The following is a 13,501-nucleotide window of genomic DNA, read 5'->3' as shown; positions in this document are numbered from 1 at the left end:
GGAACGTAAGATATCAGAGACCCTTCTTCTGACCTCAAAGAAGAAACAAGCTACTGTGACTCCTACGGCTGTACAGAAATAAAGTCTGCCACATATGTACAGATGGGAACCCAACCAAGCCTTAGATAAGAAGTCCCAAGCAACACCTTGATTGCAGCATTAATGCCTAAGAAACTTAGTTAACCTACTCCTAACTCATTATCGTCTATACATATGAGCCATATGAGCAGGGAGCCTGATGCTAGGATTGATCCCGGACTCCAAGAGCAGGACCTGAGCCGATGGCCAATACTTAACCCACTGAGCCACCCAAGAACTCCTGGAGAGACTTTGTGAAACAATCTCGTATAAATAGGAGTTTTCCAGAGTAGCAGATAGGATAATGAACATTTCAGTCTCCTAGGTGCCCTCAGGAGTATCCTTTTTTTAATGTCCAAAAATGCAGGTAGTTAACGTACAGCGCAGTATTGCATTCTGCAGCACAACTCAGGGACTCATCACTTCTCTCCACCACTCAGAGCTGACCATAACAAGTGCCTTAATTGCCCATCATCCATCGACCCCTCCCTGACCCCCTTCCCTCCATGACACCCTCAGAGTTCTGTCATGAGCCATCGCCACGGTGACCTGATGACACGCATCCAACGTTCCATTTCAACTGTCACTCTGTGAGCCGAGCCCCTGGCGGTTGGGTGAACAGGACTAACAGTCCCCACGATGGGGAACCTTAACTGCTGTTGTATAGGTAGGTGCCTATCGATTTTCTCAATTCTATTCTCTGGAGCTGGCTGTCTCCCTTTCACAGAGATCGGCTTCTTCTCTTTGGCTTTTCCTCTCCACCCTCTGATTCCCCCTCCCGGTTGGATGCCTGTGTTTGTTCGTTTGTCTGGGTGATTTCATTGGGATTTCGTGGGGAAGCTGCCTTCCTTAAAGCGCTTCGATGTTCAGAAAACCGTACTCTTTTTGAATGCCCATTTCGGACACAGTCCTACAGGGACAACACACAGGTCACACGCCACACTGCTGTCCCTGCATCAGGAGAATCTTGGTGCGACCCAGGCACCACATTTGAGGGGAACGAATTGCCGGTCTCCTCTTCCCGATGGACATGACAAAATCGGAGAGGAAAGGTCAGAGGTCGAAATGCAGCTGTTCTTAGAAGGAGAGACACTGGAGGATAGCGGGGTGGTCTCATGGGTTGATGTGCAGGGTTTCCCGGGCCGTCTGCTTGATGCCTGGGAGTGCACGGGAAAGGGCTGTGCCACCGGGTGGGTGAACAGAACACACGGCAGCTGCACAGTGGACTGTCTGCTGCTCTCAAAGGTACTGCTGGGCTGGGTTCTCCAGGCCCGGCCTAGGGAGGGAGACAGAAGACTGTCTGCTAAACCTACAGTCTCCAGAGGGGATCAAGAGACCTGAGAGTAGACAGGGGATGCTGGCAAAGAATGAGAGAGCAGGGAGGGACTCACGCCAGCCAGGGTAGCCTCACTTCCATCCAGCCTCCTCAGAGCAGTCCACACGGCAAGAGCGGGCCACTCAGCATCATCCGTCTCCTTCCTGAAACCAACCACTCCCAGCCCACATGGCCACCTACATGTCCGTTTGTACCCATCGACTGCTCCTCGGGACTGGTGAGCTCAAGGCAAGCGAGTTCTCAGCCAGGTCCTATGCGACTGTTGGGAGTTTGAATCAGCTTGGGAGCCAAGCAGAACCCCAGGAGCCTGGGCTTCAACTGGCCTTCAGGACGGCCTTGGGCGACTGGGCTGACCTTGCAGAGAGGTGAGGGAACGTGGCTCAAGCTACCCGTTCCTGGTCCTTCACTAGGGCCCCACTGGGCAGAAACCACCACTTAGTTGATGTCAGGGCCCCAAACACAGAGGTGAGTGAGGACTGAAGCTGGTCTCGTGGCCCTTGCTCTCCCCTACAGACACAGTGGCACAGAGGGATTTGAGACTGTGAGGGCAGCTCTTGGTTCAGGGCTTCAGAACCTTTTAGCAGGGTCCGTGGGTTGGTGACAGGGGTTCGGGGATCTCCGGCCACAGGGAAACGACGACTTTCCTGTCCCAGATCCATCCTTCATCAGGGTGGCAACTCTGGACGGACCCTTCGGCACCCTATATTTCAGGGCCCTCCACTGTCCTCCACTGTGGCTTCACCCACAGCCAGCTGTCTAGCTGAGTCCCTAGGTGGTCCCTTCCTCAACACCTGCCGAGCGGCTGGGAAGCATCCAGTCCTCCCCTAGGTCCCAGGCACTCCTTGGACTCAATCACTTGGGACACCGTGGTGGCACACTAACGTCTACGCCGGAGGGCAGGGAAACAGGGCACAGAGGGTTCTGGGGAACACTCTCGGGTAGGAGTGGCTGCTCAGTGGATGTGACCGAGGCTATCACGCGTGCTCACGGCGCTCTGTTGCGTGCTTTTCTGTCCTGTCTCTGCTCCATACAAGCCGTTGCCCACGGAACCTGTGGGTGTGGGAGGGGGCGGAATTCAGAGCACAGCACATGGTGACCCCTTCCTAAGTCCCACCTGGAGGGAGGAATGCCTGCTGGGCAGCTGGCGAGTAGGGGCAGGAGACGGATGGACTAGAAGGAAAGGACTTCCAATCCCCCTGAGGGCTCCTGACGACAAGGTGCCGACACTGTTCTCTATTTCTGTGTGTCTCCCAGAAATCTGTGGGGAGTGTCTCCTGGAGGATGTGGAGACGCCCCCACCCACGCCGCCCCCTCCACAATGCCACAGCAAGAAGAGAGTCCGGTTCTCCCTCCACAATGAGGTCTTCACCATTGAGGACCCCGAGGAAGGTACCTTGGGGATTGACTCATTACGTTGATTAGAGACGCATTCTGTCATTCAGTAGCACAGACATAACCGAAGCTTTTAAAACTGCTGAGACACATTGTCCTCTGATTTCACTTGTAGCCATTTCCCTCTATGCCGTCCGTCCATCCCCTTTTAAGTCCACAAGTCACGATGAGATCCTCATTCAAACTGGATCCAAGGGGCACAGGAAAAAAGTGTCTACTAGCTGAAGGGATGGATCTTAGGTCTTTCTGGAACACACAGGTCCCTATAGGTCTCCCCAGGAAACATGGTTCTTAGATGTGTAGGAAGGAAGAGACTATGTTTTTTGCCAGGAACGCTGAACAGAAAAATGGAACAGAATACGACAGGAGGTTTCACGATGTCCCCCCTTCACTTCTGCCCATTAGCCACATCTTACATGGGTGTGCTACGTATCTTCAAAGGAACAGAACGACCTCACCACATTTGGGGAACTAAAGTACCCAGTACATTCCACGTGGTTACCGTTCTACAAATGGGGCCAATGCATTCGGTGATGTCTTCTCATTCTGGAAACAGACAGAAATCTGTGCACTAATGTCTCACACAGTTGGGTTCCCAATAGCCCCAGAGAGGCACTGCCCCCAAATCCATCACGGGAGGAATAACACATTCAGAGGCATCCATACACATCATAGAGTGCAATTCAGGCGTAAGAAGAAACTAAGGTTTCCAATATTTTACGAAACAGATGGAACCTGGAAACTTAACACACATTTTGAAAGCAAGCACACAAGGAAAGACGTACATTACACGATCCCAGGCTTTGAGGACACTCCAGTAGGGACATTCGTAGACCCAGAAAGTGGAAGGGACAGTGGAGGGAGGAAACGGGGAGGGCCGGTCATGTCCTCACAGATACAGAGGTGCCATGAGATAGGATGGCAACGTTTTCCCTGTAGATGGCAGTGCGGTCTACAAAGCATCACGGATGTCAGCAGGGTCACTGAACGGACACGCACTAACAAATATAACCCGTCCCCAGTACTTAGATTCCATCACCGAAAAACCCACTACTCCAAGGCACGATAGAGGAGCGATAGGGTCACACAGCAGAGGTGCAGGGGAGACAGCTGAACAGGCCCCATGACCAGCTGAAGAAGTGGCAAGCTGGCTTGGCTTCACAGTGGGCAGGAGGGCTCAGGGGACTGCGCCCTGAAACCCAGGGTGCCTTGAGTGTTTCCTAGACAGACGCTGAGAGTTCCCACTGATGACATCCCCTCCGTTAGAAAGCCAAGGCCCCATTTCCCTTTTCCATCCTGCTCCCCTCCTCTGTGTTTCTGTGTACACCACTGCGTTTTGCGTACACCACTGTGTACTGCGTCCACCACTTTCTCCACCACTGTTGGCCCACTGGGAAGTCAGGCCTTGCTTGGTCACCCTTCACGTCCATTCCCTCTGGCCCCACATCCATATCCAGCAGACTTAACTCCCGAAGTCATTCCTGAGTAGCGCAACCAATGTCCTGACAGCTCCTCTCTGTTCTCCTAGACCCTGTGGAGGGCCAGTCCAAGGACCTTCCTAGGAGCTGGACAAAAGAAGGTCCCCCAACTCTCCCTGAGGTAAGCTCGCCTCTCTGATTTCTCAGAGACACAAATGGTGCTTCCTTGATTTCTTCCATCAGTGGAGTTTGATGAACATCTGGCACTTTACCTCCCAGGGGAAGGGGGCAGCAGTCTCCCCTCGTGGAGGAATGCTGGGACTGACCTCTTACACACATAGACCCAAAAAGGGTGAGGACACAGGACAGCCTCAGTTACAAACTCCATGGGATCAAACACCTTCTTCAGCAGAAAAGGTTTCTCCTTGAAAGAGAACGTTCTGTCTGTTGATCAGAATGGACTTCGGAGATTGAATGATGCTCCAGCATCATTCAAATGGTCCACTTGAACTCAGGTGGGAGGACATGGACTCAACCACCGGACCTCTTCCAATTAACTGCCTGAAGTCCTCCCCAAACCAAAGAGCTGGCCCAACAGGACAGGATGCTGGGATCCTCACTGTATTTCCTTTTCCCCAATCGCAGGTAGACGCTGGGAGCAAGGACAGCTGTACGTATTTAAGACCATCGGGCTCTGGGAGGAAATCTAGAGTACAAAGAAGCCTGCCCCCTGATTCTGGGTTCTAACAAGGAACGGGGGTTGGGGGATACTGACCGAGACTGTCCGGTGAGGCACGGTCACCACATCAAACAGGGCCTGGAAGAACTCGTACATAGGGAAGGGGTGATCTGTGTGCACGTGGGATGAAGGCCCTGTGTGCGTGGGTGTGTGCGTGGGGGTGTGGGTGTGTGTGTCCCCATGCATTATGCTTGTGAACACAATTGTGTGCCTTTACCAGGAGATCTTTCTCACACTTCCACCACAATTACAGTGTCCCTCTTCCAATACACACTCATCACCCTGGCACACTTTACATACTCCTTCCCCTACTCCCCACAGCTTTACCTGGAGGACATTTCCCTCTGATTTCCTGGGGCGGGCATCGTGCGGAGATAAAGGGTCCAAACCCTTGACCTCCTACTTGGAAAGCCATGATTGGAGCTCAGGTTCCAATCTGAAAGTTGCTCTGGCCTACCCACCTCTGTTAGTCCCTCAGCCAGGGCGTCATGATGTACCATGGGTGCTAGCTAGCAAAGGGCCATCAGCATCTGTGCACACAGCCAAATACCTAGATTCTATGATGGTCCCCGACAGGACCCAACATGACACAGTGGCTTCCATGGACACAGAAGCCAGGGCAAGCTTAGAAGCCCACCTTAAAGATTACAGGCTGGTCCCTGGAGTCAAGTGCACAGAGAAAAGCCACATCCTCATGCTCAAGCCCACATGGCTGGAAAGCGTGTGGACCCGTGGAGGACAGAACAGGGCAACATCGGTCATAGCCGGTCTCAGTGTGTACACACGACCGACCAATGGCAGAAAAGCATCACGGAGGGAACTGACTGTACTTGATAAGATTTCCCTAAGCCTCAGGAAGGTTCAAATTCTCTAAGCACACACTCAAACACCACTGGCCAATAGGAAATCAAGGTGAAGCTTGGGTGGAAGCTTTGGACCCACATCCCCGGAGCAAATCTCCTGCAAAGCAGGCCTACAGCCGATCAGCACACACTCCCAGACTCCTCTGTGTAAGCAACTTCCCACTGGTCAGAACACCTGGGAGGGTTCAGACAGCCACTGTCTTCAGGGGAAACACACACACACACACACACACACACACACACACACACACACGGGACAGCTCAAGAACAGTGGAAGGAATCTATCACACTCATCGACGGTGCCGGCTGTTTATGGAAGCTACGATGTCCGTGCTCTCAAGTGTTGCACATGGCATTTTCTGAAGACAAAGGATGAGTGAAGCAAACTACTAGGCTCCTTTCCTGAGGGTTGAATGCAGCCTGGCAAGCAAGGCTGCTTTTTATGCTGTGCAAGATCTTACACAGACGTGATGCATATAGTCGCAGCAGGTGGGGATCTTGGGCCCAGAGCTGATGTCCAAAGCAGCAGCGTGGGACACCTTAGTGGCATGTCAGTCAGGAGAGGTTATGGGACTCGGTCTTCACACAGAAGCCAGGTTAGGCTTCCCATGTCCTGGAATGGCTATTTGGCTTTGATCGGGCTCACTTTAGCTAGAAAGACAAGAACCCTCTTCGCGTTTCCTCCCTGCTCCTCTCCCGTCCCTTCCCCTCTGCACCAAGGACAAGGCCCGGCAGCAGTGCGGCCCATACCTCCTAGGCGCCCCAGCACGTGCACACTCCCCTCCTGTCCTCATCCATCCAAACTCCCCGCCTACTTCCTGAGCAGCCTCACCAGTGTCCTCATGGTGCCTCTGTATCCTCCTAGCTCTCCACGATGACCTGATGGAAGAGCTACTACCCACTTTGAGGGCCGAGGAGGAAACTCTGACTCTCCCTCAGGTAAACTCATTGTTCCTCAAGATTTTGTTTATGTGAAAGACAGAAAGACAGAGAAGGGGAGAGAGAGACAGATAGACAGAGAGTGCACGAGAGCGCAAGCAGGGGGAGTAGCAGAGGGAGAGGAAGAAGCAGGCTCCCCTTTCGAGCAGGGTGCCCAATGTGGGCCTCCATCCCAGGACCCTAGGATCAGGTCCTGAGCTGAAGGCAGAAGCTTCAATGTCTGAGCCGCTCAGTCACCTCTCTAAAGTCATTTTGTGCTTCTGAGGGATAGCCAGTGTTTGATTTCTCTTTCCATGAAAGTGTCTCAGCATGGACATGCCAGAGGGGAGAGACCATGTCCTTGGTGCTGAGAGCCTGCCGTGAGTTTATACCATTAACGGACAGCAAATTGAGACGGGCACCACCACTGCTTAGGCAGTGGATGGTCGTGAGCATTTTCCACCAGGTCGTTCTGTCTATGGGAAATGGCTTTGGAATGAGTGGCTGACGAAAATGGATGGGGGAATTTTGACATAACATGCCGGAGCCAAGGACAAGGGGGTCATTATCGGGAGGTCATTTCCTCCTCCTCTGGAAAATAGACTCAATGACCACATCGCATATAGCTTGCTTACAACACACACCAAGGTCACAGAGATGTGTGCACACAGTGTGCACAGGGTGCGGGGATCCTCACTGGGTTTCCCTTTCTCCAACTGCAGGAGGCGGCGACTGGATACACCCCATATGCTTATACCCCCATCACTCCCCTTAGGGGGACAGATCTAACTCAACAAGGTAGGGTTTTCTCTCCTCCTTTGGTCTGGAGAGCTTCCCCCCTTCTGAGTTCCTCCCGGGAACAGAGGCTGGGGCGGACTGAACAAACGGAGTGTCCTGCAGAAACCCAGGACCCTGTGCTACAGTCCCTGCAAACCAGTAGGTCATTCGGGTGGTGTGCTTGGAACGCTGGAGGGTTGGGGCTCGCTTTCGCGTGGGTCGATGCGACGGGACTGGGCATGTGGGTGTGTGGACTGCGTGCGTTTCACCAGAAGACATCTCCCACTGAATGGACTTGAGGGCACGGGTCAAAGTTTCAAAGCCAAACCTCCTTCATCCCCGCTGCACACACCCCGCTAGGACACCACATTCCTTGCTGACCACAGCTCCACCTGGAGGGTTGCTCAGGATTCCCTTTCCTCAGACAGGGATGGGGAGAAAAGGGGCCCACATCTGTCCTAGCTCGGGACGTTTCTCAGACAGGGTCAAAACACAAAGGAATCAGAAGCTACTTTAGTCGACCCAAACATCACCACCAGCCTTACAAAAATGCTCCCATCTTGAATGCACATAGAGGGAAGGCTCACTGGCAAATGGCAATGGCCAGGAAAGCTTCATCATTAGCTTGGGGCCCGATCCGACTTCCTGACAATCTGCTACATGGCCAGGTTAGAGAGTGCCCTTCTCTCGCCTGGCCTCCACTCTCTCGTGAACTTGCCGGATCCTGACTGGAGGAGCTGGGTCCCGGGAAACTGGGTCCCGCGGACTCCAAGGACACACCCACAGGAAAGGAAAGACTAGAAAGAATCAGCACTTTGCGGATGGGCACTCTGTTGGAATGGTCAGATGTCAGTACGTAGAAATCCTGGGTCTTTGGTTTTCCTGACCCTGCATGACTCAGGGACAAATAGAAACCTATAGGGTACTTGTGCTTGCATTGCATGCAACCCTGCCACACAGTGTTCTTCTGCAGAAATACAATCTCCTAGAAGAGGCGAGAGGTAGGTGGGAACAGCCAAGAAACGATCTTGACCATGACCATGACACAGGCGCTGGTTGGAGGAACTTGCCTGTCAGTACGGAATGTGTCTCTTAGTGTTTCCCTTTCTGCTTGAAGAGGTCACCCTGATTCCACTCCCTGTAGCTCAAGTTCAGAGTCAATATTTCTCCCTCCATTCCTGCTCCTTGCCCTGACCTCTCTCGATGCAGCAGCAGCTTGCTCAGTCCATACCAACACCATACACTCCCGGGCACGCCCACCCCAAGCGAAACTCCCTGAGCTCTTCCTGCCGAGCTGGACTGACCATTCTGTGGATCTCTCCCTAGCTTGGCTGGATGGACAGGCGGGTGAGCGTTCAACAGGAAAGAATGAGAAAGACGCCCCATTTTACACCAGAGTGGTACGTTGGCCTTTCTTTGGGGGAGACACAAAACTCTTCTGGCTTTTTAAATCAAGGTCACATAAAAAAATTCTCAGCATGCACCATTGACAGGGTAGGGAGAAGTTTGAGAGAGAATCTGTTACCAAATGCTACCTAACCCCGAAGGCATTGCAGGGGGGCTGGGACCACCACAGCAGGGGGGCTGGGACAACCACAGCAGGATCACCTACCATCTGGAGGGCAGGGAGCTTTGGTACGGGTAGCAGCTATTCCTCCTTACCACCTATTTTGTCCAGTGGGACCTGGAACGTGGGACCTCTAGGAAGACTGGGCGCATCTGCGGAGGACTCATTTTGCTCTCGTCACACTTTGGGGCTCACGGGCCTCTAGCACACTTCCGCATTGGGCTTCCTCCCATCCCCCAGGGAACAAAAGAGCCATGCAAATGGGACAAAGCCTGATTTGATGTTCATACTGTTTTCTTTTCTGAAATCACAGGTGTCCCTGCTGGAAGAGGATGGCGGTAAGTATTCTGTACTCTAGAGTCACTCACTTGTTTGCAACAACCTGGAAAAGGGCAAAGGTTGGGGCTTCCTCACAGGCTCCACCACGAGAACCACCCTGATTCCAGGTCCGGCGGGACTGAGAGGAAGGGTCGGAGTAACAGAAAGGGATTTTCTGGGGAAAGACCCGTGGCCTCATGGCCCTGTCCCCAGAAACTACTGCGCTGCTCTTAGGTGGTGCAGGTTTGGGGGCAGGCAGTAGGTGTGCCTTGGAGATGGACTATTTCACAGCCAACCTAGGCCCTGTAGCTCCAACAGGAGCCAGAGTTTCTATTCACATCCCTGCTCCTCTCCAGGACCTTTCATCCTCCATCCAGGAAGGGCCCACTGCACCTCAGTCCATACTGATGAGCTCCCCACTTCCACACACTTGTCCACACGTGCACGCCAAGCAAAGCTCCCCGAGCGATTCCCGAAGAGTCCCATCGGGGTCCCGACACTCTCTGTGTGTATCCACCTAGATCCCCTCGATAGTCTGTTCAATGACCTTGACGTGGACAGCACAGAAGGAGAGGTCCCATTTTTCACCAAGGTGGTAAGTTAGCCTTCCTTCAGGTGAGGTACAGCATCCCTTGATTCTCTGATACTCGCAATCAGATCCAAACACCTCAGCACGTACAATGTCCTTGGTGGGGAGATTATTGAGGGAGCGACTCTTAGCCAGGGACACCCCATTTCAAAGACCCTGAAGGAAACAGCAGGTTCGGTTACAGTCCACAGGGTCCTTAGCTTTTTCACGGGTGCTACTGACACCGCCATGCCACCAATGGACCCAGGGCATGCGACCTCTAGGTGGATTCCATATCACTGCCCATAACCCTGCCCATCACCAAGAGACCAAAAGAGCTGTGCACACAGGACGAGGCAGGACTTGATGTTCATCATGTTTTCTTTTCTGAAATCACAGGTGGCCCTGCTGGAAAGGGAGCATGGTAAGTATGCTGTCCTCAAGAGTCACTCATTGCTTTTGAGCAACCTGGACAATGGGCAAGGTAGGGCCTCCTTGCAGGCTCCATCTTGAGAGCGACCCAGAATCCAGATCCTGTTGCAACGAGACTAAGGGTCATGTTCCGGACCGAGACCCGAGGCCTCGTGACCCTGGCCCTGGAAGCTACCGTGCTGCTCTTAGGTGCTGTAGGATCGGGTGCTGAGCACAAGGTCTGTTTCCATGGGAATCCATGTGCTGTGATTCGCAGGGTTGGTGTGTGTGTGTGTCAGGTGGATGAATGCTGTGCTCTCGAACGTGTCTGGTCCCCTCAAAATGGCGATTAACGGTGTCCGCGTTCTCAGAGATGTTGCCCATCACTGTCACATCATGAACGTCCATTCATGGGAAAACTCTTCAACACCTACAATTGAAAGAGGTGTTCTTTCCTTGCAAATACACATCATTTCCCACAGAAAACAAATCCCGTCGCTAACTAGGAAGGGCTAGACTGTGCCCCAAAGACACAAGTGTGTCTTTTCCAATCCCTGTTACTGAGTCAGTGTCCATGGGCTCTCCTGCCAAGCTAGGTCTCGGGCAAGAATGGTCACAGCACCTCCCTCTTGACACTGCACTCACACACACATATCTCTGCATTAGAGGCCCCACGATGCGTCTTCCCAACCTCATCGGAAACACTGAGTGCGGGGACACACTTCCTCCCTTCTGCAGGTGGCTTCCGGGGCAGCCGCGTACAACAGCCCGTTCGGGGATGACCCGCACAAAGGGGTAGTGGCCAGGGAACAGATGGGGCCAATTCACTCCGTGTTTCTCCATGGAGATCTACCATTTCCCTGCAGATACTGTGTCTAAGAATGCAACTGGCCTTCTCCCAGGGAAATCCCACACCCACCACTGGTCCTTGCTGGGGATCTTGGAGGAGGGTCCAAAAGGTGTCCTATCCAAGGGGGAATGAGGTGGTCTTCAGGGACTGCGCATCACTGGGGGCACCTGGGCCCCCTCCATGCAGGAACAAAGGGTGCTCTGTGCATCGCAAGGTGGCCAAAGAGAACCTCAAACCTCAACAGGGGTGACAGGACAATCATCACCCATTTCGCTGGCCATCTGTCCATGCAAGAGGGCCTTGTTAGATTCGGAAGGTTTGGGCCAAGAGACAACTCAAGGGAGTTCAGTGCCTGGGAATGGAAACAGAGCCAAATCAGGGTTTCAGGGTTCTTTGGCAGACAACAAGACTTTCTCTCATGAGAAACATGTATTGGAACAGAATCTGATTTTCCAACATCTCTTTTTCTCACTCGCATGCGCGGAATCAACGGAAGTACCTTTCGCTGCTCTCCGAGGACACTCAACGGGCTTTTCCAGGGTAGTTGCACCAGTCTGCATTCCATGAATTGCATACAAAGTCTCTAATTTTCTGCCTCCTTCCAACATGGGTCCTGGGTTTGGATTCCTGGTTTGGGTCCTCGCCACCCTAACTGACAATGCCACAGCTCAGCATCCTTTGGATTCACATTGCCCTCACAATGCCTTACGTTGAGCATCTTTTCGTACGATGTCTGTCTGATTGGCCGAGTCATTAGTTCCCTTTGCAGCACAGACTACTCCAGTCTTTTTCTCGATTCTTTCATTTGGTGAAATCCCGGTCTTCTTTTGTTTGGTTGGTTTTCTTTGTTGTTCTTCCTTTTTGTCAGTGAACACACCTTTTCTGAAATAAGGATTGCCAAGGGTGTCTCCAATCTGTGGGCTGCCTTTTCAATCTGTTCACTGTTTCAGAAGAGGATGCTTTTCCTGGGCGGTCCTCTTGGGAAGCATCGTGATGCCAACATGAGCACATTTCCTGGGCATTTCTCTTCCGCTCCCAGGTGCCCCTGCCTATTTGTATGCCAGCACCCTCCTGTTGGCTCGGGGAAGTCATCCAAGGTATTGGAAGGTCAGCTTCTAGAGACCCACCACCGACTTCTTCATATTCAGAAACGTCGTGGTTCGCTGTGTTCCTTTATGGTTCCCTTATCTATTCTAGCAGCTCCTCTGTCCCGAGAGCATCACATTGTATGCTTTAGATCAGTGCTGCACGGAATCCGTTCCCCATTTATTCTAGGAACTGGGGCTTCACCTTAATCTCTTCGGGTCCAAAGACCTCCAGCAGCGCCTGGTGGGTGTGTGTGAGCCCGGGAACGTCTTCCCTTGATCAACGTCCCTGTCAGGCCAGCCACTGATGCCCGAGCAATACGCAGGAGAGCAGGCCTCCTCTCTCGCTCCTGGTTGGTGTCTAGTGCTGAGTGATCCAGGAGAGAGTCTGTCTACCATCCATCATACACAGTCATTTATTATCTCAGCGCAGTACACGGAAATCATCAAGGGAACGAAAATGTCCAGTTGCTCACTCCCACTAGCCACACGTCAAGAGTCCCATAACGACTGGAGTTTCTGATGGTTGCGCTGGGAGGGGACAGCGGTCATGGGCATGCAGAACTGACACTGAGGTGACTGCTGCAGCGTCCTGGTCTCATTAGAAGGCATGAAACTCCAATCCCTGTCTCCTCCAAGGGCTCCGGCTCCGCCAGCCCCGTGAACCTCTGAGAGCACTGCAGAAGGGTCAGGCAGATGCTGCACGGCCCAGAGACATCTCAACGCACCTGGGATGAAGGGGTGAGGCGGTTTCTCTCCTAACGGCATTGCTCCTCTTTCAGTTCTTGCAGATCTACTGATAGAGAGCATCGAGGACTACTCCTTCAGTGAGGACGAAGTCTCTTCAGGTAGGGAATGGCACCGAGGAGGGGAACACTGGGACAGGGCTCCCGGGAACATGGGGTTGCCCCTGCCGCTCTGGAGAAGGAAGAAGGTGGGTCAAAAACCACCAAGGAAAGCAATGCTCTGTCACAGGCATGATTTGCTCATGTCACGGTCTCAGGATGAAAAGAACAGACGAGGTGTCCACGGGCTTTTAGGGTAGGCTGGGTTTGTCATCACCACTCGACTCCTTGCGCGGCTCCTTGAAGGATCTTTCCCATCAAAGCTGCTCGTGCCTCCCTTGGCCACTGCCACACGTCAAAGCTTGGTGGAGCAAAGCTCTTTGCTCATGGCCTATC

General features: G+C 53.0%; 1 protein-coding gene across 1 annotated transcript; it reads left to right on the top strand.

Annotated features, from left to right (window-relative positions):
- Positions 1-597: 597 nt before the first annotated feature.
- LOC309857284 (uncharacterized protein) lies at positions 598-13,365 on the top strand (the record flags this gene model as incomplete). Its single annotated transcript, XM_082750039.1, has 11 exons — positions 598-745; positions 2,669-2,803; positions 4,335-4,405; positions 4,870-4,894; positions 6,692-6,765; positions 7,467-7,762; positions 8,639-8,921; positions 9,402-9,426; positions 9,928-10,001; positions 10,374-10,398; positions 13,103-13,365. Exons 1-11 carry the CDS (start codon positions 718-720, stop codon positions 13,363-13,365), a joined length of 1,299 nt encoding a protein of 432 aa, XP_082606165.1. The 5' UTR covers positions 598-717.
- Between the last annotated feature and the right edge of the window lie 136 nt (positions 13,366-13,501).

Source organism: Mustela nivalis (genome assembly GCF_964662115.1).
Source record: "Mustela nivalis genome assembly, contig: HAP1_SCAFFOLD_595, whole genome shotgun sequence".
Taxonomy (NCBI): domain Eukaryota; kingdom Metazoa; phylum Chordata; class Mammalia; order Carnivora; family Mustelidae; genus Mustela; species Mustela nivalis.
The sequence above is the reverse complement of the archived record's forward strand: the minus strand, read 5'-3'. Positions and strand labels throughout refer to the sequence as shown.